Raw genomic sequence first — 27,358 nt, 5'->3', positions numbered from 1 at the left:
TCAGTAAATATATCAGCTGATATATATGCCTGACATATATATATACACCTGTTGCATATAATCCTGAAATGGAGATTGTAAGGAAGAAAATAAAAGCGTGGGTGTGGTTTTATTTTTCAGTCTAGAGAGGTTCTGAGAGAAAAAAATTGAAAATTGTAAAAACATTTCCAAATTTTTCAGTGTAACAATAAAGAAAATAGTTGTTAATACGGATATGATCTGGATTAATTCAGAAAATACTTGTCTTATGAGATTGTCCATAAATGAAATGTAGGCTTTAGTTATTATAATGGTTTATATTCAGTATGCAGTGAAATACGCAGCTCAATGGCTCCAGCAGGGGCTGAAACCCTTTGCTTTACCCTGAAAAAATATAAGCACAAAATTAGTAGCTAAAAAAAGAAGTAGATAATGATACTCAATCAGTAGAGATCAAGCTCTCAAGCCAATAAACCAGTCATGCTTCTTTATGTTAAGCAGGCAAAAGGTATGGAAGTGTTTTCTGCATGCTGAGCATATACTGGAGATTTTGGAAAGCTTGTACTGATTTTGCTAACTGACAAATAATGTTTTTCAAACGTACTGCTGAGGGCAATATTCCATACTATTTTTTTCTGAGGAAAATGAGGTTGCAAATGCAAATTCAGAACAACAACATTCATATACCAGCATTTATCACTCAGCAGTTAGAATTGATTCAAATATGCTAATCCATGCTAACATTTCCCTACAGAGTTGTAGTAAAATGCTTTTACAAATTACTTTTTTTTTTTCTCCTGCTTTTTCATATTGGAGATACATACTGTTTTTCCCCACTATATTTGCTTGTTTTCCTCATATACAGGAAATGTTATTGCTCTGATTCTCTGCAAGTACAAAAAGTGTAGCAATGTTGAACTCAGTGAAGAGCTGGCAAAAAGCAGCACTACTGAATATGCAAACCTACTGAGATCTGGTCCTGTACCAACAGATTCATTGTTCTCACTTTTACCTCATTAGCACCTAGTGATGTGAAGCAAGACTGATGTTGTGTGAGCAGTTAGCTGCAGGTGTGTACATCCAATATGGAAATAGTTTGTGACAGGAGTTCCCCAGTGAAATTGGATTCCTGTTTTTATAAGTCTGATCACAAGCTAGAGAAATTAAATTACAGAAATAGGGTCTGTAGCTGAAAGGAGCACGAGTCTATGTTTGAAAATTTAGAATGCAGCACAAATGACAAAATCTGAATATCACTGATATGCAGGGAAGACTATGCCAGCTCAATGAAAAGAGCAGGATGCTGTTCTACTGCTGCTAGAGAAACCCCTGAAAGAAAAGCTGACCAATCAACATATACTTGCTCATCCTATCTGCAGAAGAGTATTTGTAGAGATCATGAAGTATCTGCTTTAAATATTGGCAAAGTTAAACCGATATGCATATACTAGAGTGATTATTTGAAGCAATGGTCTATATTCAGACAGGGCTGCTACTCTGTGGAATGCTGGCTATTTAGTCACTGTTTGTATAGAGAGTTACCAGTTTCTTAAATGTCTAAGCAAAGGCCCTCCTTACAAGCATATAACTATCCCACTGTAAACAAGCAAATGTTCTCTAATGTAAAAATGAGCAGGGTTTGCATGCAGAATCTAATCTTCCAAAGTTATGCTAAAACTGACACCTTGTCACTGATGCTGCTGAGTTCAGATGAAAAAATGAGTTTGAATGACAGTCCACATACTGCAGATATCGTATGCTCTTGAGACTGACACAAACTAATAGATAACAGCTGTACCTGGTAGAAAACAGTCCGTGATTATCAGAAGGGCATGCTCCTGAGGCATATTATTACAATAGAAGGAAAAGAATCTAGCCAGGATAAGGATGTGCTTTTTTAGGAGGACAGCTGAGTATCGATCCTAAATTAATTTTTGACATGCTGGTTAATAAGTCAAATTTTCTCAAAATTCAAAAAATTTGGGCACTGTAACCTCATCAAAAGCATTTTGGCTGTTTGATATACCATACAGCTGATGAGCTGATGGTAATGAACAAACTCTAAAAGCAGCTTTCATTGTTACTATATAAGAAATTTTAGTCTCCAAATCTCTGGACCAGAAGACTTCACAGTTTTTTTCATATAGCATTTAGATGTGCTCTCTCTCTGTTACATGACAGAAGTTGGGGTCCTGTTTTGCAACTATGCTGGTTTCCTTGCACAGTAGAGCTGTGCAGTGAAGCATTCAGGACCTTTCAGTCTCAAAACCATACTAGACTCTGTAGATATGCAGCTAAGAAGAAAGGTTTGAATGTGGGTGGATGGATGGATGGAGAGAGAGAAATATATATAGAGAGAAATAGAAATATACCTTATACAATACAATACAAAGTTATAGAATAAACTTTGTTAGTTTTGTAACAGATTAATCTTATTCATGTTCCTGTCTGAAATCAGACCTGTTAAATCATCGCTGACTACTGTTTTCATTATAAAAAGTTTGTTGTATCTTCTTACTGTCTTTAAAAGATTCCATTTCTGTTACTTGAACTGTATCGTCTAGTCACGAAGCATCTGCATTTCCTTCTCTCACCTTTAGGACGCTACTTAAAAGACTATAAACCTTCACACAAGCATGAAGGAAGAATGTTAAATGGCATTTAAAATATTTTTATTGAGCTGCAAATCATTCTTACAAGGCAAAATTAAAATTTCTAGTCAAAATGACCATTCAGTCTGACATGACAGGACTTCCTTCTAAATTAATATCTGTCTTAACTATTAGTCTAGTACTAACTCTCAACACAGTTGTGAGTTCCATATGCCTAATCAGCCCCATTCTTTGACATCTGTACATTATTCATATATAACTGATTATGAAGAGCCGTATAAAGCTTTGTTTTCAGCAAAAGTGACCATTTGATTGAGTTTTTGCTAAGAAACAGTTTATTCTGGGTGGAGATCCTGGAATCTTACCTGCCAGTCCATGACTTCTTGTATTGGAATGTTGCAGTTTATACAAAGAATAGTTATAACGCAGAGCATGACTTTTTAAGAAGGAACAAGATTACATTAAAAATAAATCGTTTAGAGCAGATCCTCTGAATAAAAATGTAGGAAATATATGTATTTTTATGGATGCTAATGTGGGGAGAGGGGATGTTGTCTTTCTGACATTCCTATTTACTTCCATTAATTGCAGTATTCACACATGGTCAGATTCAGGTTCCCTTGATATCACTGAAAAAAAACCAACCAACCAAACAAACAAACAAAAAAACACCTATCAATTTCAACAGAAACAAGCCAGTTTCATAGATTTTTCATGCTAAGTGAAATTAACCCATTTGAGCAGAACATAAAAAGCTCAAAGAGCAGGACATTATAAATCTCAGTGGAAAATCAGTGGAACACTGGTTTCAGAGAGTTATGAGCATTTTTATGCTAGAGGTGAACTACATTAGCATAGACATGAGATCTTATTTGCCACCAGATTCACATGACAACAAGCCACTGATTAGTTAGGAAGATGTCATAATCTATTCCAAATTGAATATCACTGTTTAGATATATGATTTTAATAAAGCATACAGCTTTCTTATATCTGTAGAAAAATAGCATAAAAATATACTTGTTTATTAAAAGCAAGAAGACTGGTTTTAAAACAACAAAAAAAGAAAAGAAGGAAGTCCATTTTTTCTTGCTAAAATACACTTTTATCATGTTGGTTGATCTGTTATGCATTTGAGTTGATAGGCATAAGTGGATTGATTTCTATAAATTTCTATTTCTATACTTTGTCATCCCAAAGCATCTGAGCTACTATATTAGAATGTAAACCCAGTACTCTTTGAAGTGACTTTCTAAGTATCTATTGTCTTAGGATGGACTATATTTCCAGGTTGCATAATGTTGCTGTGGTATCTTCACACACAAATTATTGATATTATTGTTATTCTATTCATGTTGTTAAATTTAAGGCAAGATTATCATACTTTTCAATTTTTATGTCATTTTCATTGCCTGGCCTGCAAAACAGGAGAAAGTCAAGGATGAAGCACTCTCTCTCAATTAGCTTTTTACTTTATAGCTACCATTCTTGCTCATCTGGTATATAATTAATGAAAAATAAAATTGTAAAAACCTGTAATATTTTATGGTTTTAATTTCTTTTATTTTATCTAGGGTACACCGGTCCTATTTGTCTCTCTTGTAGTCCATCATTCTGAAAGATTAGCCAGCGCATAATACTGCCAACTTTACTATATAATATTTTATATTACTCTCTAAAAAACCTGCTGTAATCATTTATAATTCAACTCGTAGCATCTGGACAGAGTCCCATGTCCTATATTTTGTCCTTATATCTCTGTTATTGTGTACTGTTTGCTATGTCTCACATAAATGAAATGATTCTGATCCCATAAATTAAGATTTTTTCTTCACAACCATTCTTTGACAAAATACATTTAGTTTGCTACTATTCAGTAAATTCCTCCTCCTCCCTCTCCCCCCCCCCCCCAAATTCTAATCCACTCATTTTGTGTTCTCCTTCTTGCACAGTTTGTTATCACCATCTGTTTATGGCCTGTAGAATCCTCAGTTTCTCTGAACCTTTCTCTTTAATCCTGCCTGTCACTTCCTTTCTTCCATACCTCCTGTTCAGCTTTCCATGACCTGTCTTAATTCAGTTTACTACTGCAGCAGAATACTAAAGAAAAAAAAAAGTTTACATACTGATTAGTTCAGCAAATTTTATTAAGAGATTTATTAATCTCTCCACTGCCTTTTTTTTCTTTTTTTTCTTTTCTTTTCTTTTCTTTTCTTTTCTTTTCTTTTCTTTTCTTTTCTTTTCTTTTCTTTTCTTTTCTTTTCTTTTCTTTTTTCTTTTCTTTTCTTTTCTTTTCTTTTCTTTTCTTTTCTTTTCTTTTTTCTTTTCTTTTCTTCTCTTTTCTTCTCTTTTCTCTTTTCTTTTCTTTTCTTTTCTTTTCTTTTCTTTTCTTTTCTTTTCTTTTCTTTTCTTTTCTTTTCTTTTCTTTTCTTTTTTTTTTCTCATGTTTCCCCCACAGCCCAACAGGTTTTGGAAACTACTTAAACAGTTACTATGCTTGTCTTGTCATTATTTCTAGACTGAACATCTCATTATCTAGTTTAAGTAAGGGATATATGTGAAACTTATTTCAGTAAATACCCTCAGCATTATCCCTGTAAAATAGACATTAAGTAGCCTCTCCTTTTAGTTGTTAGACTTCTTAGCCATAGTCATTTCCTTGTAAGGTTTAGTATGAGAGACACTGGAAGTCTGATATAACAGGGAAGAAAGATAGTAAAGAATCATTTGTGGAAACAGCATTGTTATTTAGGATTGAAATCATAATTGTACTATTGTACTGTTCATTCTTTTCCATGAAGCATATGCATTCACCAAATCTCTCTCTTTAAATACTTTTGCAATTCCTTTATGTGACACACTACTCATCTATGTGAGAAACTGTCCTACCATACCACTCCTGTACAAGCAGACCTTTGAGTATTTCTTCATATCTTTTTCACCATCCCCCTTTCCTCTTCTGCATTTGCACCCTTCTCCCTCCCATTCCATTCTTCTTTTCAGCATTGAACAACAGAAATGTTCTCTTTATTAGAAGCTGTTCTCTTACCCTAGCATTTCCCTTAAATCCTATCTACACAAGAATCTTTAGTTTCTGTATGATGATTTCTTTCTACTTCTGATTCTAGCATGGGTATTATATAAAGTTACATATGTCATTAAGTTTTAATATCAGCTCTTTCCCTTACCGCAGGCACAGTTCTGTCCTCCTAATTAGCACCACCTTTGTCTTCTTTCAACAGAATATCTATATATCTATATGGATATATCTGTGTATCTATACAAATACTACAATACTACTAATACTATTAATAATTAGAAAAAGACTCTTCACTAAGAGGCTGGTTGGGCACTGGAACAGGCTCCCCGGGAAAGTGGTCACAGCACCAAGCCTCCCAGAGTTCAAGAAGTGTTTGGACAATGCTCTCAGACATATGGTTTAATATTCAGGTAGTCCTGTGTGGAGTCAGGAGTTGGATTTGCTAATCCCTGTGGATCCCTTCCAACTTGGGATATTTTATGATTCCATGATTCTATATACACATATATATGCATACCATAAGGGAATTAGAGATTACTGTGATGGGAATGTCTGATTCCCAAGACTAACAAGTCAGACCAATTATAAATTTTTTAAAAAAATGACTAATTTTTGACAACAGCACACATTGTGCTAATGATAATTTCTTACATGTTGAGACTATAACTATGTGTACAAAACTGCTTGTCCTTAGCACTCATACCCTGTATTAGCTGTGCGCATGCAATGCCATGGATCTGATGCCATACATTTAGCCTTTATGGCTAGAGTCCTTGGTGGTCCACAGTCACTGAAGGCAGGGTGCTCAAGCCAGAGAGCTCTTTCACATGACAAGTCCGATCTGAAGCAGCTTTTTTTTTTTTTTTTTTTCCTTTTTTTCTTTTCTTCAGTTTCTCATCTGGTATTTTATTCTACTTGCACCTCTCCTGAAAGGGAGATGCCATCTATTCTCATGATGCATACCTTTTTTTTTTTTTTTTTTTCCATTCATCCTTCTTGTGTTTTAGGCTCACCAAATTGTGGTCCTTCATGTTTATCTTGTTATTTGTTCTTCATCTTACAAATTCTGTTACTTGGGTTGCTATTTACATATTTTCCCATGGCTCCTAAGTACTTCAGCACAAGTATTTGTTTTCTACTTTGGTCGTCAGATTGCTCACATACTGTACTGGGTCTGTCTGGGATGGAGCTGGGACTTTCCCTGCAGCAGTCCATATATTGGATGCTGCTAGGACTTTCTCTGCAGCATATGTTGTGCTCTGCACTTGTGGCTAGAACAGCTTTGGTATCACACAAATTGCTGAGCAGTGCTGGCACAGCATCAAGACTGCCTCCAAACCCTGCAAAGCCTGGCTGACGGTTGGCAAGAAGTGAGGAGAGCACATCAGAAGGGCAGCTGACATAAACCAACCAAAGGGATATTCCATACCATATGATGTCACACTCAGCAATAAAAGGTGGGAAAGGGGCTCTTGTTATGAAGTTGTCTTCCACCCAAACAACTGCTACGCGTATTGAGGCTCTGCTTTCCGGGATGTGGTTGAACATCGCCTGTTGATAGGAAATACAGAATATTTTTTTCTTCCCTATGCACTTCCAAGCAGGCTTTTTTTTTTTTTTTTCACTCCTTGTTTTCCCTTTGATTTAACTACACTTACCTGAACCCATGAGCCTTTTCTTTTTTTTCCCCCATCATACTTTCTTCTCCCCCTACCCCACTTCCCACTTTCTTCTTCCCCTACTCCCACTTTTGAGAAATGGGAGTGAGAGAGCAGTTATGGTGGAGTTTAGCTGCCCAGAAGTGTAAAACCACCACTCACACCTCTGCAAAATGTTACACTGGTTTCACATTGATAGCTTAGCTAAGCTCCCACACACTGCTCTCTCAGTCCCCCTCATCAAAGGAACTGGGGGAGAAAACAGAATGAAAGGGTTGACATAAGGACAGGGAGATCACTCCAGTTACCATCATAGCCAAAACAGACTCAACATAAAGAGAATAGTATTATTTATTGCTTATTACTAAAAGACTAGAGCAGTGAGAAACTAAAAGCAAAATAAAATCACCTTACCTCCCCCCATCCCCTGTCTTTTACTGCCTCCTCCTGACCATGGGACCTCCCACTCCATGGGAATGGGGGTTGCAGTCAATCTGTAACACTTCATCTTCTGCAGTTCTTTTATCTCTCTTACCGTTTCACTTTGGGGTCCCTCCCATGGGATGCCATCCTTGCTGAACCAATTCTACATGGGCTCCCCACAAACTTAAGTTCTTCAAGAACTGCTCCAACATGGGTTTATATCATGGGGTCCATCCTTCATTAATGGACTGCTCCAGCATGGGCTACCCATGGGTGGCAGCTCCTGCCAGACTGCCTGCACAACTGTGGTCTTCTTTCTATGGACTGTAGTTCTGGCCTGGAGTCCGCTTCTTCAGGGGCTGTCCATGTGGGCTGCAGACATTTTCAGGTCAGAGCCACCTGCTTCAGTATGGGCTCCTCCACGGGCTGCAGCATGGAGATCTGCTCCATGTGGGACCCATGGGCTGCAGGGGGACAGCCTGCTCCACCAGGTGCCCCTCCGCAGGCCGCAGGGGAACTTCTGCTGCGTGCCTGAAGCACCTCCTGTCCTCCTGCTGCACTCACCTTGGTGTCTGCAGGGCTGTTCCTCTACATTTTCTCACTCCTCCTTCCCAGCTTCTGTTGCACAGCGTGTTCTTTCCTTTCTTAAATCTGCCTCTCACAGAGGCACAGACAGCACTGCTCATTGTCTGAGCTTTGGCCAGCATTGGGTCCCTTTTGGAACCAGCTGGAACTGGCTCTTACCTAACATGGGGTGGCTTCGGGACTCTTCTCAGGAATGCCTATACATTGTGTCTTGCTATGCTATCACAGTGTTATAAAACAGTTATATGCTGTTGTTGATTACACTGTTTTATAATGTTTATATTGGAGTTCAAGTCAACCTAATACTATTAACTATACTGTCATTAGTGCAGCTATAATTTCTAGTGGTCACCAGCCTGCACATTGGCTGAGGCTTAGCCTTTCTTGTAAAAATACTCTGAAGAAATGAGTTTGGAAAGCTAACTATAATGCTTTAAACATAATATTTTCTCAAAAACTTTGTTTTAGTCATCTTCTATATATGATCTGCTTCTCCACTGATATGTCACACAAATTAATTCATTTTTGAATTAATTTGTCTTCATTCAGTCAAGCAGACCAAAAGATTGAATGATATGCTGTACTTCAGCATTCCTCTTCACCTTCTTTTATCATGTATTCTGTTATCTTTTTTGTTTTGATTATCATCTTTGCAGCTGTATTTGTTTTACATGGAAAAGGGGTGGGGGTGGAGGGAGACTGCAAGTGAGGCCTCTGTGAGAAGAGATCAGGAGCTGACCCCATGTCAGATACAGCCAGTTCCAGGCAGCCCCAAGACGGCCCCACAGCTGGCCAAAGCTGAGCCAATCAGTGGCATTGGTGGTGCCTCTGTAATAATATATTTAAGAAAGGATAAAGGTCACTAAAAATACACAGTGCAGTAGCTGTGAGAGAGAGGAATGAGAAAAATGTGAGAGAAGCAACTCTGAAGACAGCAAGGTCAGTGAAGAAGGAGGGAGAGGAGGATGTCCAGGTGCAGGACCAGAGATTTCCCTGCAGCCCACGGAGAGGACCATTGTGAAGCAGGTTGAAACCCTGCAGCTCATGGAGGACCACATCATTGCAGATACCCAAAATGTAGCCTGTGGAGACCTCACACAGGGGCAGGCTCCTGGTAAGTAACTGCAGCCCATGAGAACGCTGCTCTCTCATTCTGGAACAGGTTTTCTGGCAGGAATTGTGGCTGCAGGGAACCCACACTGGAGCAGACTTTTCCTGAAGAACTCTACCCTATGGAAAGGAACCATGCTGGCACAGTTCTTAAAGAGCTGCAGTCCATGGGAAGGACCCATTTTGGAGTGGTTCATGAAGGACTGAATCCTGTAGGAGGGACCCTGGAGCAGGAGAGAAGTGTGATGAAAGAGAAGCAGAGATTAGGTGTTATGTACACCCCCATTCCCTATCTTGTGCTGCTTGCAGGAGGATGAGGGTAAGGAGGTGATAAAAGAACTGGGAACGAAGAAGTTGGACCTGGAAATAAAGGGGCTAGAGGGAAAGCAGTTTTAGTTTGGATTTGTTTCTCTCTATCCTACTGTATTTTTAATTGGCAATAAATTAACCTTCCCAAAGTCAAATGTATTTCGCCAGCATTATTGTTGAGCAATCTCCCTGTCCTTATCTTGACCTTGTACATTTTTCATCATGTTTTCTCCCTGTCTTGCTGAAGAGTTTGGTGGGCACCCGGCAGCGAGCCAAGGTCATCCCATCACAGCCATATATTAATGAGGTTTGTTCTGAAAATCAATGAAAACAGTTTTAAAAGAGTTCATAAAAATACTACCATACTCAGCATAGACAGAAAAGCCTGACTTAATTATTAGTTTTGAAAGCAGGAAGAACTGTGAAGTCTATACCTGAGCAATTTTGTAGCATTGCATTTCTGTCAGTATGTCCCACTGCAGTCATTGAAATTACATTACAAACCCTTATAATAGGAGCTTAAACATCTTTCTTCTGTCCAAGATGCTTATGTAGATGTTTATATCATGAGAATTATAAAGACAGACCTTATACAGACAAATGGACTTGTGATCTTTTCAGCCACAGGTGACAGGTTACTTTTAATTTGATGATTAGGCTCTACAAAACTCATAGAGGGAGAAGAATAAAACAGCACCTAATCAGCAGTTTCAATACATGAAAAATCTTATTTTTTTTCATTATAGTGAAGAGGAAGAAAAAAAATAACAAAACAAAACATGGAGGACAGAAAAAGAAAGAAATGCATCTAATCTAAGAGACATATTTGCAAATGATGCAAAATTGGAAGTGGTTGATATATATATTCCAGATGACTGTAGTGCAGTTCAGGGAGATCTTGACAGTCAACAATGTAATGACAGGAATCTCTTGATGTTCATAAAAGGAAAATGCCAAGCCCTGCATCTGGAGAGAAATAACTCCATGCACCAACATAGCCTGGGGACTCGTATGGGGTTTACATGGCAAGGTTTTGGTAGTGGGGAAAAAGAGAACGGGGGTGGGGGGAAGGCTGCAGGGGTGGCTTCTCTGAGAACAGTCCAGCAGCTTCCCCATGTCAGATCAGAGACAGCTCCAGACGGCTCCAAAAGGGACCCAACTCTGGCCAGAGCCAAGTCAGTGAGCGACACTAAATTTGAGCAGATTTAAGAAAGGGAAAACAAACAAACAAACAAACAACAACAACAAGAAAACCTGCTGCGCAACAGCTGCTGAGAGAGGAGTGAGAACCAGCCCCGCAGACCCCAAGGTTAGTGCAGAAGGAGGGCAGGAGGTGCTCCAGGCATGGAGCAGAAGTTCCCCAGTGGCCTGTGGAGAAGTCCCTGGTGGAGCAGGCTGTCCCCCTGCAGCCCATGGGTCCCACATGGAGCAGATCTCCACACTGCGGCCCATGGAGGAGCCCCCAGTGAAGGGGGTGATCTGGTGGGACCTGCTGCCCAGGGGGACCCATGTTGGACCAGTTTGCTCCTGCTGGATGGACACAATGGTACAAACCAATATTGCAGCAGTTCTTGAAGAGCTGCTGTCTAGGGGAAGCCTACGCAGGATCAGTTCAGGAAGGACAGCATCCCTTGGGTCTATGTGGTTCAAAATAGAACCAAGGTATGTAACTCTCTGGGTGATCAGAAGTCCAGGGTTTAAGCCTATTATTTAGCCTCCTTTTATTTACTGGAGAGGACATCTTTCTCTTTTTAAAACCAGAGAATTTTTGGGCAGAAGAACCTATATAAAAGTGAAAAGAAGTGGTTTTCCCCATTTTATCATAAAAAAAAAAAAAGCCATGAGTGTTGTACAGATGGATAACTGTTGTTATTGCTTCCCCTTTTTTTCTAGGTTCCCATAAGTTCAAGATACAAAACTACTAAAAGAGTTACCTCTTCTTTAAGTATCTTGACTTACTGGTTTACTTCTCAATACACAAAATGTTTTCTTATTGACATTTGCTAATGTTAACTGTATTTCTTTTGACATTTGCTAATGTTAACTGTATTTCTTTTGGGGTCCTGGTATAAGTATTCTTTTGTTAAAATTTTGACTGTTCTTATACGTTCTCTACCATTATGTGCTCAACCATATCTATTCTTCCTTCTCTTATCTCATTTTACTTGCTGATCTCATCAATGGTTTCAGTATTCCCTTTCTATAGATTATTTTTTCTGTGCTATATACAGTTTATTGAAAGCTACTCACCCATGTCTTTCACCTGCCAGTTTAGTTGCTTATACCTTTGCAAAGCTATCTTGCCTGCTGTTTTTTCTGTGTTCTTCATGTTTTCTTAATTTAAAATTCTTTTTCTTCTGCCAAGAAACTGATCATGATTTGTGTTTGTAATTGGGATGGATAGCTCATTACACTTGCTAAATGGAGCAGTTCCTATGACCTGCAGTTTCTAATTTTCTATATTCAGAGCTGTCCTTTCTAAGAAGGGCATGATTTTTAATACACAGACTGGAGACTTCATATCAGGTATGTGAGTTTGGGGTTACTAAAGAAGTTACCTAGTTATACTTAAGCAAGTGTTTTAATTTCTTAGATACATAGGTCAACCTGGGCAACCACCATCCTGCTTTGAGAGAGTTTAATCTCATGAAAATTCAAGGAGGAAATATTTCCCTATCATTATGAACTGTATGATTTGTAAATATGCAAGCATTTACATAGTTTTTTCTTCTTTCCTGCAATTCCTTGTTATGTTTGATGAATACTAATATGCCAGAAACATACACCTCTAAGGCACCAAAATTTTCATTAGCTTGTCTGTAACATGATAAAAAGTCTTAGGCAAATACAAAGGAACTGAATGCTGGACATTTTTCTTTTTCACTACAAAACATTTTTTATTTTAAATTTACTACAAATGACAAGACAAAATTAAAGTATCAAAAAAAATCTGAAAAAAAAAAACAGCACTAAACCCAACAGATTAATTCCTAATATTCCAGAAAAGTGTGGATCAAATAAAAATTGAGTTTTATCGCTGTTGTTTCTTTTTTGCTTTACTCTTTTTAATTCTTTTACAGTGTGAATGAGCTCAGTTTCATGGAGACCTAGAGGGAGAAAGACTAGTGAGAGAGTTACTCTTCTGCAAATGCAAAATTTCTTATACTTTATTTTATTTTATTTTATTTTATTTTTTATTTTATTTTATTTTATTTTATTTTATTTTATTTTATTTTATTTTCAATTATATTATAATTCTTGAGAGAGAGCCTTTATATCTTTGCAATTTCCCCTTCTTCTATTGTGTTATTATGGCAAATCACCAGAAGTGCCAATTTTTATTAATTTATTTCTTCTTGCATGCTTATTCTTCTAATTCTTTCAAAGAATTGGGTGAAAATGTGAGTATTCAATAAAGCAAGTAATTGTAAACTAGGTATGTTTACAATCAACACAAACCAAGCATAGATTAGTGTGGTTGAATGTAGTTAAAACTGCCAATTCCTGGTCTGTTAAAATACAATCCAAAGAGGCTTTAGGATGCACCTAATAGTCTAATATTGTGCTAAAAATAACATCTGTAATATTCAGTGCTCAGACAACACCTATCTGAAAAAAGCTTGAGAGATTAGCAGATTATATCTATGTATATAATTGGTAAATATCTCCATACAGCTAAGCTTCAAATTTGTCTGAAGCTGACTTCCTTCACTGTGATTCACCATCTTTTATAAAGATAAATATGTGAGTGCTTCTTCTTGGATAACTATGCTGACAAAGATTGTTCTGGGAACTGTATCAAAGAAACAGCATGCCTCATATTTTACCTATTAGCAGTTGGAAAACAGGTGTAAGATCATCCTTTTGCAATACTGAAAGTCCATATAGACCTTAATCAAGAAAAAAAATAAAAATAAAAATAAAAAAAGAAACTGTACTCCTTGGCAAAACTTTTAACATACAAATCCCACGGAATTTAAATTTGCTACATTAATCTAAGCATCTTTTCCTTTCAACAATTTCGGGGTGATTAATTCAAAACTTATCAGCACAAGTTTAATATGACTGCTGAATATGAGTCCACAGTCTGGCAGACAACAAGGCCAGCCATGTCCTGGGGTGTATCAAGCACAGCACTGCTAGCCGGTCAAGGGAAGTGATTGCACTACTCTGCTCTGTGCTGGTGTGACCTCACCTCAAGTACTGCGTGCGGTTTTGGTCACCACAGTATAAGAACATAAAACTACTAGAGAGGGCTACAAAGGAGGGCTACAAAGATGGTGAAGGACCTAGAGGGCAACACGTATGAGGAGCAGCTGAAGTCACTTCATTTGTTCAGCCAAGAAGGGAGGATACCTCATGGGGGACTGAAGGAAGGAGACCTCATGTTGGCCTACAGCTTCCTCACGAGGAAGAGTGGAGGGGCAGGTGCTGAGCTGTGCTCTCTGCTGACCAGTGACAGGACCCAAGGGAACAGTATGAAGCTGCAACACAGTTAAGTTCAGGCTGAATATTAGGAAAAGGTTCTTCACTGAGAGGGTGGCTGGGCACTGGAAAGGCTCCCCAGGAAAAGTGTTCATAGCACTAAGCCTGACAGAGTTCAAGAAGTGTTTGGACAATGCTCTCAGCCATATGGTTTATTTTGGGGTAGTCCTGTGTGGAACCAGGAGTTGGACTTGCTGATCCTTGTGAGTCCCTTCAGCTTGTATCACTGCTTAGTATTCTTCCTGCCTGGGGACAGGACTTTGCATTTTACTTTGTTGAATTTATACAGCCCCTGAGGATGGCAGCCTTGCCCATGTACTGACTGGTCAACCCATTTTGTTGTAATTTGCAAATGTGATCAGCGTGAACAGTGCTTCCTCCAGATCCTTAACAATTTAAAACACGACAACTTCATGTCTTCATAAATTCATGGTTGTAATTGTTAGTTTTCTAAAATATTTTGTAAATAGATGGATCTACTTTGTTTTGGGATAGATGAGTAAAATGTGTGAATATACACGTTTTAATAGAAACTTCATATTATAATTTCACAATTCATAATATTTTGAAGCATGGAATTTTTGAAGATATCCAAGGAGGGAGACATCACAACTGCTCTGTGCAATCTGTTCCTGTTCTCCATCATCTGCACAAAGAAGTGCTTCCTGATGTTCAGGAGTCTGGCTCCATTATCTTTGCACCCTTCCTTCAGTTATATATACTGATGAGATCCCCTCTGAGCCTCCTCTTTCCTAGGGTAAACAATCTCAACTCTCTCAGCCTTTTCTCATAGGAGAGATGATCCAGTGCTGTAATCATCTTTGTGGCCTCACTTTGGACTCTAAAGTATGCCCACATCTTTCTTGTACTGAGGGACGAAGAAGGGAGCAGAACTACACACAGTACTCCAAGTGTGGCCTTACCCATCCTGAGTAGAGGGGAAGGATCACCTCCGTTGACCTGCTGACAATACTTTGCCTAATGCAGCCCAGGATATCATTAGCCCTATTTACCCCGAGGGCAGATTGCTGACTCATGTTCAACTAGGTGTCCAACAGGACACCCACAGGTTCTTTTCTGCAGAGCTACTTTCTAGATAAGTAGAGCAGCAGGTATTGGTACCTGGGGTTATTCCTCCCCTGGTGCACGACTTTACACTTCTCCTTGTTGAAGAGCAGGATGTTCTTACTGGCCCATTTCTCCAGTGTGTCAAGGTCCATCTGGATGGCAGCAAAACTCTTTGTCATATCCACTGCTCCCCCTAATTTTGTGCCATCTTAAGACTTTCTAAGAGTACCTGCTGTGCCACCAGCCAGATCATAAATGAAGACATTAAGCCAGACTCGATCCAGTGCAGACCCCTGGGGTACACTGCTTGTTACTGACCTCCAAGCAGACTTTCTGCTACTGATCAAAATCCCCTGGGCACAGTCATTCAAACAGTTTTTAAGCCACCTCACTGTCTGCTTATCCAGTCCATACTGCAACAACTTGTGTATGAAGATCTTACAGGAGACAGAGAAATAAGCTTTACTGAACTCCAGGTAGACAATATCTTCATCTACCAACCCTGTGATTTCATCATAGAAGTTTATCAAGTTGGCCAAGCGTGTCTTCCCCTTGGTGAATACATACTGACTGCTCCTGAGAATTTTCTTGGTTTTTATGTGCCTGGAAATGTTTTTTAGGATTAGCTGCTTAATCACTTCATTAAACTCAATCACATAGTTACATAATCAGCAACAAATCTGTGTTAAAACAAATCTACTTTTGCTAAAAAGTGAGTGAAGGACTCACACACTTAGTGATGAACACTAGCTTGTGAATAGCTTTTTACAAAACTTTGATCTAGGAGCAATTTAAGATTTATTAATATTTTATGGTAAATCACGGGATTAGATTGTGTGATTTTTAACAGCACTTAATCATCAGCCAGTTTAACATAATTATTCAAAAGAATTTGCTATATTAGAATATTTGCTATATTAGAAACAGGAACTATTTGACGAGTCAGCCCCAACAGACATTCCACCTGAAAGGTGTCCCAGCTCAGGGGGAGATTGAAGGTCACAGCCCACTGTGATCCCTGAAGAGCTCATGGAGTTCTTTGCTTAGGGACACTATGTATACAGCCGTGAGATGACTGACTGTTAGTACTTTTCCATCCTGATCACGGTTCAGATAAGACAGCTTTGTTATTTTCCACCATTCCACCCTGCCATTCCAGTACCTTCCAGAATGTACAGTTCTGGTACTTCCCATATCAGGTTGTGATCCAGACCTCAAGGTCCAAGATGCAATCAGGAAGTGGCTGTTCCTACTCACCTGTTATGCCTGTTGACCACTGACAATACAGGAATAATGTAACATTAGATAATCTTGAGCCATAGCTGAGCGGGGAAAGAGCTACTAGAGCTTAATATTCAGTAAATGACTTCAGCAAATCTTCAGTGACGGTTATCTGATTAGTCAGATATAGACATCTACATTACACCTGTCTAAAGTTATGTAAGATAAATCTCATTCCACCTAAAAAGTCAGTGAAAATTGTAATGCAGTCCTTGCTTGTGTCCTTCTGGTCCTGCAATAGGAATTGCTAGAAGGAAATAAATTAATTAAGAAATTAACAAATAAACATAACTTACAAATTGAATAGATATTAATTCCGCAGACTGTTGTTCAATTTTTAAGCCTTCTGCAGCAAGTGTAATATGTCTTCTTTGTTCTCTTCCATCTATTTCATTCAGTATTTGAAGGAAAAAAATGTCTTTCTTACAAAATGTCCTGAAGCCTTCTGTAATAGAGGGCTGAAAAAAACAATGCTTAAATGTTAGGAACATTTTATTTTAACATTTCCATCTCCTCTTTCAATATGCAGTGTTCACAGGTGGCAATCAGCAAGAAATCAGACCGTTAGCTATGCTATAACCTTCAGTGCAAGAGGAAATATTTCAGTAACGTAAAAGGAAAGTGAACATGTGGGAACATAATGGCTTTATGTGTCAGGCTACTAATACCAGCTTTTTGTAGTATACAATAATTGTCTCAACCCAGAAAGTACTACAAAGTGTTGCATTTCCAAAAGGGACAGTTGTCCTTGCACAAACACACCCCTCTGGATATCTGACTGCGGGTGTTATCTTTCTCCTTACTAAATGGTATTCTAAATCATTAGTGATGTATTCTATCAAAACAAAGCAAAACTTTCAAAATATCGAATTAAATTATTTTATTGAAAATTTTTGGAGACCAGTATCATGAGTCAATTAAAATTTGTCCTCTTCATAAGGTTTAGCTTCCACTGCGCTTGAAGACTTTATTCTGTTGCATGCATTTTCTTAAATTGTTGCCTTATATCACAAATCATTTAAAAATCATACTGCTGTTTGAAGTCAACCAACTTCAAAAGTGGGACTGGTGGCTTAAAAGAAGTCCTTAACTTCTGCATCATTCATTCACCGAGTCAGATACAAATCGAAAAGAGGTAAAAGATTACTGATCTAAAATTCATTATACTTAATTATTCATAATCTAGAAGCTAAATATCGATAATTTATAATAGTTATTCCACTAATTAAGCATATGTAAAATATAAAAGTGGGAAAAAAATGCAATTAAAACCATAATACAAGGAGCGACACAGAGTGATGCCAGCTTAGACTGTACATCATGTGACTTAAGGTTCTTGAGTAGAGTGATGACTGCAAACAAATTGCCTGTAAAACTTCCCAGTTTCTTTTTACCTTAATATTTTCGCCTGAAAGATGTGATAATCCAGAATACGCTTCAGAACAGCAAACTCTGACATATGTTAGGCAGCTAGGAACTGAAACAATTTCCACTTTCTGACTGTAATGCACTAGATGAAGAGTTTCTAGAATTAATGTACTCAGACAAAACTTTATAAACATGACAAAAAATAATATATATATTTTCTGTACTAAATGGCAGACTTTCCATTATGTATGTAAATCACTTTTGTATTTCAAAGAAAGAAAAATATTTACTACAGCTTCTAAAGATATTTTATTCACATTATAAATAATGTATTATTATATTAAACATTTTTCCATAGCCAGTGTTTAAAATATGCTTTATATCTGACCAGATATGCTCTATTTATATTGTTTTAAATTTAACTGTAACACATTAAAAGACAACACATGGTAATCTAGAAGGTAGAGAACAGCAGCTTAACCAGGTTGTCTACATGTAGACATCTGGTATCATATGAGACACTCCAGTGTATTCTACCGCATCTAGCTCCTCTTCTAGGAGATATTGGTCCTGATCTATTAGCCCCAAGCAGATAGTAGAGATATGCTGATGAGTTTTAGGTGACACTGAAGTTAGCTAAATTCAGCCCCAGTTACCTAAACTCCCATTTGTAGAGCGTAGGTAACTATCAGGTGAATCAAAAGTAGAAAGCTGGTGAAATTTGGTACAGTATCAAAGGCACCTGCTTAGGGCTGACAGATAAAACCTATAAAAACCCAAACCCTTCTGAAGACAAAGCTGATTGCCAGATAGGGCTTTTCTAGTAACATTAAATACCTCTGTTTAAGCAACCGATTCAGCTCCTAATACTGTATAAATCCACATTTGGTCATATGAAACCTACATTAAATGTCATTGTTTTCTCTAGGATAGCTGTTGTAATTATGTAGTTTTGACATCTATATAAAAACTTATATAAATGAATGATGCTAAACTTTTTCTATAAGCTACAGTTGATGTTCTTAAATATGAACTAAAGAACAGTTCTTCATGCACATTTTCAGGAAAACAAAAAATGGAAAAAAAAAAAAAAAAAGGGGCCTAGCATAGTTATATATTTTTACAGTCAGATTTGACTGCAAGTGATTTTGGTTTTCTAACAAACTTTTATCCACTAGTTCCTAATAAAGGGGTCTAACTTCTCTAACTTCTTGTCAAGTAGGAAAATATTTAATAATAAAAATCCTATCTTCTTAAGATTTTCTATTCCAATACTAAGTTACTTTGAACCTACTTTTTTTCACAATTTTTGAACCCCAGACTTAACATTTTATGATGAAACCAATAAAATAGAAATATTAACGACAAGAAACATTTTGGTTCCAAATGTTTGTTTGGTATTATTGCTCTTTGAACAGGAGCAAACATGCTCTTGATCAGATGCCTTCTAAAAGACCCAAAGCAGAATGTCTGTAGAATCAGTTTAACTTTTTCTACAGTGATGTCCTAACCATCCCCTTGCATCAAATCTTCTGCCACTCTAAATGCGTTAGTTCCAAATTATATCCATATCCAGTTTCTCTGCATATACTTTATTTTATTTTTCTGATCAACTGGGAAGCTTTGACAGATGTAAGGGAACAGAAAAAATAACATTTTCTGCACAAGCATATTTGATTTATTTTTTGATATAGCAAGTGAAGATGGAATGCCCAGTTGAGATCAAGGTTCAGTAAGAGATTGAGTTTTCAAAAGAGTAAACATTGTTACCCTCTAGAGTACAGAGAAAAGCAGAGAAATATAGCAAGTTTAACTACGTGTGAAGTATTTCTCAGCCAGCTAGGAGACTCTAATCTAATCTGGATCAAGTTGCTCTGTTGAATCCAGGCTCTGATTTCCTGCCAATCTCAAATGCAGAACAGGACTGATACTGATTAATAACACTAGTGCTTTAAGCCATGAATCATTCAGTCACTTAGTACGAAAGATTTTGAGGTCTTTTTCTCCCCCCCAAAAGCGTTCTGATTTTAACTTGTATTGCTTTTGTTTTCTTGCTAACATGACTTCCTGTGTATTTTTTCATGGTTGTCATGATAATCTTCTGTGTTGCTTAGTTAAGGCTTGGTCAATGTATTTAAGCACTGCTGTAAATGAGAATACTATTTTAAATGTGGCAAAATTGTATGAAATTTTAGAAAGTAGAATATGCTTTTTGATGTATAAATATATGACAGGCTGCATTTTAAAGGTGCCATCAAAATGTTCTGACTGCAGATTTGGAAGTAAAAAACATTAGAAGTGCTGTATTTTTTTTCTTCTTGTGAGAGGTAGAACTCAAATGGGTCACTGAACAAGATGGTTGTGCTGTTTCAGGACCCCCATAACAAACAGATTCCGAAATAGTTCCTCTTTAACAAACTAACTAACTAAATAAAAATCTGAGTCAGCTAAGTTAAATGAAATGCTTTAAATGCCCTAACATCCATCCTCCATAGCAACAGAAAATTTCAAATAAGGTATTGGGATGATATTAAATGTTGTTTTCTGAGTGGTTTTTTTTATGGCATATTTATTTTATATAATTTATACATACTGTATATATGATTTTAAACTTTTATTGTAACCTTTACATTATTTCACCAAATTAATTTTATATTAATATATTCAGTTCTGAAATAAATTTCTAAAAAAAAATCAAAGAAGCTGTGTATCCCTTCATTAATGCATTTCTTTCATCCTTCTGTCACAAAGCAGGCAACTTGAACTTTCACCGTATAGCAGCACTGCCCTTCTGCAGCCTGAGTGTCACCTGTCAGAAACAGCTGGTTAGCCCACCCTGTCTGGCACATGGGATCTGGAGGCAAGACAGGTTTTTTGTCACTATGTCACTATTTTTGTCAGTATTTGAAACACTGACCTCTGCCCACCTGTGAGTCCATACTGCAACCCCACAGTGACTGGTCTGACATGGAGTTGTGCCCCCTGGTTGCTATAATGAGCTGCTCTTCTACAACTGCATTTCAAACCAAGGCAGACTCAAACAATCAACTTTTCTGGCTGCATTGTAGATGTAAGGGAAGATCAGAAGCAATGATTGTCACTGATGCAGCTATGCAACATGGAAAGAAGACCTAAGCCATTTTATAATCAAAAGCTTGAAAGCAAAAGTTGCTTGAAATGAGCAGTATTGCCCCTCAAACAAAACAAAACTAAACTAAAGAACATTTGCTTGCCATTAGTCTGATTGATTTGCTTATTCTACTTACACTTATAATGCATTTCCATGCATCTAAAAATCCTTTAATGAAACCTTTCTCTCACCTCTTAAGATAAGTACCTTTTAGACTGTAAGCTCTTTATGGCAGGGACCAAACCTTTTTTTTTTTTTTTTTTTTTTAATGTACATGATTGTGTGTTTTATTTTATTTTTTTAAACACCATGAACCAACTTTGGAAATTATTACTTTAATAAGTAATAATAATGCTGCCCAAATCCTTAAAACTGAGCTTTACTGGAAAGTTTCTATTGCAAAGAAAATGACAGGTAAAACTTTCTCAGATGAACAGCACCAACACAGAAAAGCATCAAAATAATTGTATTAGCTAAGTTTTGCTGGCTGTTGTTTTATGAAATGAAGCCAGTGCCTGCTGTGGCCAGATAAATCAAGTATTGCTTCATAATATGCAGCTGTATTTATTCAGTCAGATTACCCATAAAAGTGCTACTCCCATCATGGCCATTTTGAACAGCACATTCAAAAAAATAAATAAATACACAATATGCTAATTTAATTTTGAGATGATTTAGTAACAATATGTAAAATGTGCTCAGTTGCTGTGGTACTAAGTAGAGGAACACTTTATGCTGGCCAGAAAGCTGTAATTTATCAATCTTTGTATTTCAGTTACCCAAGGTCAAAAGAAGAATCTCATCAGAATTATTTCTTCCTCATCTGCTCTTTGGACTTGATGCCCAGAGGCAGAAAACTTTTTTGTCCAATGTGTATCTGAAATGATGTTTCAAGCATAGCAGGAAGACCACTTATTTTCCAAAGGCTTTGGTCACATTCAGAATGAGTAAGCCCATACTACACACTTTTCAAGGCACAGTTTCCACTAAGGCAAATGCCCCAGTATGTGATAGTGAAGTTTGGAGTCAGACAGAGATTCTGTATCTACTTGTTATCATTTGGGTCTAGGATTCTCTTAGAAATACAGTAATAAAGATAACAGGTACAATAACGAAGTAACGATCATACTCAGCTAGAATGTAAAGATATGTCAAGGAAAATCCACATTTTCCCTATTTATATTTAAAAATATGTCATATAGAGATTGCAAAAGCTTAGGAGAGATGTATAGTTGCAGGTGCCAGCATGAAAACTAGTTCTCTATACTAATGTAATGGGCAGTGAAGGAACAACTGAATTGCTTTAATGTGAGTTTGTAAGGGTTAAGATATCTGAGATTTCCTAGCTGTGTAAAACAGATGTGTTGTGTTGTAGAACACACCAAAACCCTTCTGTAATCCAGGGAGTACTCAGTGACATCCCAGGTGATCCATGCTGAAGCAACTGAATCACATTTACAGTAGTTATAATTCCATCATTTAAGGAAACATCTATATTTAGAAATTTATGTTTAGACACCTACATGTGGGAGATGGAAATCTTAGTTTTAAATACATGCCTTCCTTACTAGAGTAACTGGCTGTGAGGCAAGCTTATTAATACTCTGATTGTGTCATATTTCCTCTTGGGTTGCCCAGATGAATAGCTAGAACATAAGCATAAAGCTTATACTCAGACTGAATCAACACATATCTTATCCTTTTCCATTATTCCTCTTACCCAAAACATTTGTTCCATGTTTTTTAAGAAAATGTTTAGTAGTAAATGATTTTCAGGTACAGACATAACTGTGTGAAAAGCCCAGATAATAAACGTTACATTTTACATCTGGGGATTTATTATTATTATTATTTTTTCAGGCATAAGAAAGTATTATAAAGTGATTTCTTCCATGGAGTTCAGGATAAGGGTTAAGTGCCTTTGTCTCCTGATTCAAAAGATATGGAAAGCTCTAGAAAATCTCATACACACTTAGGAAAAAGTGTGTCTTCTTGTGGAGAAAATATCTGTCATTATTAGTACGTAATTTAGTACAATTAAAGACAACAAACTAGTAAATTCTCAGAGAAAGGAAAAAAAAAGACCCCCATTTAGGTAAAAAACGACTATTATTTAAGAACTTGAAGTTTCTGTATATAAAATCTTCCCTGACTTTTAGTTCAACCTAAATACAATTTGTGTTTATTTATATTGTTTATGCCTGGCTGCCCTCATGCATCTGCATATCCAAAAGACTTTTACCTGACAAGTTATTTACATATCAGAGAAACAACATTAAGCTAAATTTTTTTTTTTTTTTTTCAAACAAAAATAAAGCATTAAGCAAAAAATAAACAATGTGGAATGGAAAAATATGGGAAATTTAAGGATAAACAATGCTTTGGAAGTTCAGGCAGACTGATTTGGCAATAGATGTGTTGGCCTTTGAAACAGAACTCTGGGATTGAATTTGACCTAATTTTTAAGCACTTTGGATAGAATTCAGTACTACCTGCTGGTTTGGGACTTAGTTGCCTACAAAGAGATGGTTACAAGTACCTATCAATAAATCTCCTAGAGGAAACCTGAGCTCTTCTGAAGCAGAACCAGTGGCCAGAAGAGACAACCAAGGGCACCATAAAAAAATAAACAATAAAAAGAACAAATGCCAGGTTTCCAGTAACCACATCCTAATTCAAAAAACACACACCTAACAATATCTATATCACCCTTAACTATATCACCCTTATTGTCTTTCTTGTATATGATACCTTGATCCTTTGAGATTTTATATAGATGCCTATGTGTTTGGGTAGACTATTCTGTTAACAGCTAATAGGAAAGATTGTTTGTTTGTTTGTTTTAATTTTACTTTTAGTATACAGCATAAATTGTCAATATAATATCTTTAGAACTCTATGCTCAGTACAAAATTTGTTTTCCTATGAACATAAACTTATATCTCTATTAGCTGTAAAGAATTAAGTTTTCTTTTTTATGTATCAGTAAATAGTGTATTTGTATTTTTTGTAATTTGTATTAAGAATTATTAATAATGCCATACATCTTCAATGTCTTGTTTTTTGAAAGAAGATTATTTTTTCTGTGTAAAAATTCCCATTGAAGGTGGTGGGTTTTGGAAGTACTTGTAGCTCAAGGGGAAAAGTCTTACAATTGCTGTTTGCCATGGCTGACAGTGCAAAGAGAATACTCCATACATTGTTTATATTCCCATTTGAAAACAGTCAAGTGTTTCAGACACAGCTGTAAGAAAAGTTTTGTATTTTTGCAGTACTGGTTATGTCTGCTTATAGTGCCTGTTCTCCACAGCAAGACACGGCATATAGCATGTCATGATGGTTAGCTTTCCTTGTCTTTTCAATGCTTTTCTATAGAGTCTGCTGATTTTGGCACAGCTCCTCTATTACAGTAACCAAATGTTTTAATGATTTATTTTGATTTTTGACCCTTAATGAAATTGTTGTAAGACTCCTCATAGATCCAACAAATCAAATACTCAGAGGAAACAACAACAAGAGAAAGTTCTGTAAGTCTCTGCAGGTCAGAAAATTCAGTCACCATAAGGTGCTTTTACAAATTTTAATAAATAGATAGATAGATAGATAAACTGTTCACAAATCCAGATTGCCTCTGCAACCTATGAAAGGAAAAACACAGAAAAGGTTTTAATTTTTTTTTCTATATTTCTTTTTCAGGATTGCAACATATGTAGATTTCACAGAACAATAACAAGTAAGAAAAAGCATATAAGAATAAAAAGTGTCCTTTTATGTAATTTTAAGTTTCCAGAGAAAGCTGAATGACCTATAATTTTAAATTTTATGGAGATTTGATAACACAAAACTGCATCTTATTCTTAAGGGAGGAGAAGAACCAAGTGTGCAGCTGCTTTCTCCAGCTGCTCTGGCCAAAGACCACTCCTGCCTGATTCCGGGGGCCTAGACCAGTGCTTGGGGACCCAGGGTCTCTGCCCAGCCTGGGAAACATGGCTTCTGCTTTCCTCTTTGCAAATTCAGCCAGTAGCAAAGCTGAACACCTATCCCAGAGTCATACAGATACACACAGACAGACATGACACTAACATGACTGGTCACACAGGCTGCCCCAGCTAAAGGGCTGCTTCCAACAGCTTTCATGTAAAACAGACAGACAGCTGAGTCCCATTCCTCCTCTCTGGCTGGTAGAGATGGAAGTTCATTAGCGAAGGCACACACACAACACGCTCTAGACTCACAAACACACATGCATTCAGGGATCCTTTGTGTACCTTGCGCAGTTCCTGTGTCTGTTCAGCCCCCTGCCTGGATTCCTCAAGTTCTGCCACAGCTCCTTTGTTTACCCAGCACCCCTGCCCTGATCCCGGACCTCTTACCCACTTCATGAGTCACCTACTTGCTGGCTAGTCAATCTTAAAGTTCCCTGGAAACATATACAAACTCAAACACTCATTCCTTATGCACACCACATTTGCAAATCCCTCAGGCAGTACCAGCATGTACACCCTCCCCTTCCTATTAAGACCCTTTTCTGGACCCGAGGCCCTCACTCCTCTCTGGCTAATCTAGTTTAAAGCTTGCTAAGCGAATGCACACAGACACCCAACACACAAGGCTGGGAAAGATACAGACACTCAGCCCCCAGGAGCTGGCACCAGGCCTGTGTGACTCACTGCGTAGTGACTCAGCAGACACCGGTGGAGAGCTCTGCAGTTGCCTCACTCGTGCTGGTGGCCCCCCCCCCCCCCCCCCCAATGGCCCCCCCCCCCAATGGCCCCCCCCCAGCAAGTGGTTTGGGAACACACACTACTCCCACAACAGTGACTCGAAGACACCCACTCACTCCAGTCACTGATATCACACACACACACACAGATGCTACCTCTCACCAGCAGCTGGCATGTAGTGCTTGCAGCACACATAGACACTGCAGAGTGTGAATACAGAGAGTGAAAATTTAATGAGGAAATACAAGAAGATAGGGCAAACTGTAGTGATCAGGTGCAGAGCTTGGCCAGATGAGCGTAGTGACTAGCTACAACTACATGCAGCCAACAATTTTACACTTTTTTTTTTTTTTTAACCTACATCACCTCTTAGTTCCTCTTGCTTCCCCTTTCCCCTGTACACCCCCATGGGTTTTCAGAGCTCTGCAGTTTCCTGCACCCTCCTACTCCGGGCCCCTTGGTTCACGTGCTGTCTTATCAGTTGCAAGGTTTATCTTTCCTGGAAGGAGTCCTGTAGCTTCTCAGCCCACCAGTTAGCGTGACTGGGATGTTTGTTCCTTGTGATTGTCTCCCAGATTAGAGGTTCGTATTCACTTATCCTTGCTGGCATAAACATTCCTGCATTCCCACCTGCTCTCATAAAATAATGTGACTGACCAGACTTGGTTCCCATCACTTCCTCTCTTTCTTTTATTTTATCTCTTGTTTTCTGTCTTGGGTTTGTGTAGCAAAGACTTGGTAGCAGGTTGGTTCCTGGGGTGGCCTCTGTGAGAAGAGCCCAGCAGCTGCCCCATGTTAGACCAGAGCCAGCTGCAGGTGGCTCCAAAACGGACCTGCCACTCGCCAGAGCCAAGCCAATAAGTGATATTGGTTGGACCTCTGTGAGAGCATATTTAAGAAAGGGGAAAAAAAAAAAACTGCACAAAATAAAATAAACAAAAGAAAACAAACAAAAAAACCAAACCAACCAAAAAAAAAAATGGAGATGGGAGAGTGAGGAGTGATAGCCAGCCCTGCAGATCCCAAGGTTAGTGAAGAATGTGGGCAGGAGGTGCTCCAGGTACCAAAGCAGAAATTCCCGTGCAGCCTGCAGAGGGGCCCCCGGTGGAGCAGGCTGTCCCCCTGCACCCCACGGCAGTACCATGGTGGAGTGGATCTCGACAGTGCAGCCCATGGAGGAGCCCACAGTGGAACAGGTGATCTGTCAGGAGCTGCTGCCCATGGGGATCTGTTCTGTAGCAGTCTGTTCCTGAAGGCCTAGTCTGTTCCCATGATATGGACCCATATTGGAACAGTTCTTGAAGAGCTGCTGTCTGTGGAAAGCCCACGCAGGATCAGTTTGGGAAGGACGGCATCCCGTGGGAGGGACCCCATGTGGAGCAGGGGCAGAGAGTGACTGTGAAGGAGCAGCGAATATGAAGCATTAGGCACTGACCACAGCCACCATTCTCCATTCCCCTGAGCCACTTGGGGGGAGGAGGTGGAAGAGCGTGGATGAGAGGAAGGTGTTTTTAGTTTGCTTTTAGTCTCTCACAGTTCTAGTCTGCTAGTGATAGCCAGCAAATTCTATTAATCTCTCTTTGCTG

The 27,358-nt window shown here is 38.1% G+C and overlaps 1 protein-coding gene across 4 annotated transcripts in view; it reads right to left on the bottom strand.

Annotated features, from left to right (window-relative positions):
* The window catches only part of LOC118257338 (uncharacterized), a 33,271-nt gene extending 7,839 nt beyond the window's left edge, over window positions 1–25,432 (bottom strand). The window contains exons 1-3 of one of the 4 annotated variants that reach the window (XM_035565190.2): window positions 25,317–25,432; window positions 16,847–17,008; window positions 7,061–7,182 (exon numbers count right to left, since the gene is read on the bottom strand). In XM_035565190.2, the coding sequence (XP_035421083.1) occupies window positions 7,061–7,182; window positions 16,847–17,008; window positions 25,317–25,430 (398 nt within the window). In that variant the 5' untranslated portion in view covers window positions 25,431–25,432. Of the gene's footprint in view, window positions 1–5,031; window positions 7,183–15,752; window positions 15,873–16,846; window positions 17,009–25,316 lie in introns of those variants that run through there. The other 3 variants (XM_035565189.2, XM_035565191.2, XM_035565192.2) reach the window with 3 other exon arrangements.
* Between the last annotated feature and the right edge of the window lie 1,926 nt (window positions 25,433–27,358).

Source organism: Cygnus atratus, chromosome 1 (assembly GCF_013377495.2).
Source record: "Cygnus atratus isolate AKBS03 ecotype Queensland, Australia chromosome 1, CAtr_DNAZoo_HiC_assembly, whole genome shotgun sequence".
In the NCBI taxonomy this organism is placed as follows: Eukaryota; Metazoa; Chordata; class Aves; order Anseriformes; family Anatidae; genus Cygnus; species Cygnus atratus.
Note: the sequence above shows the minus strand (reverse complement) of the source record. Positions and strands in the feature narration are given on the sequence as shown.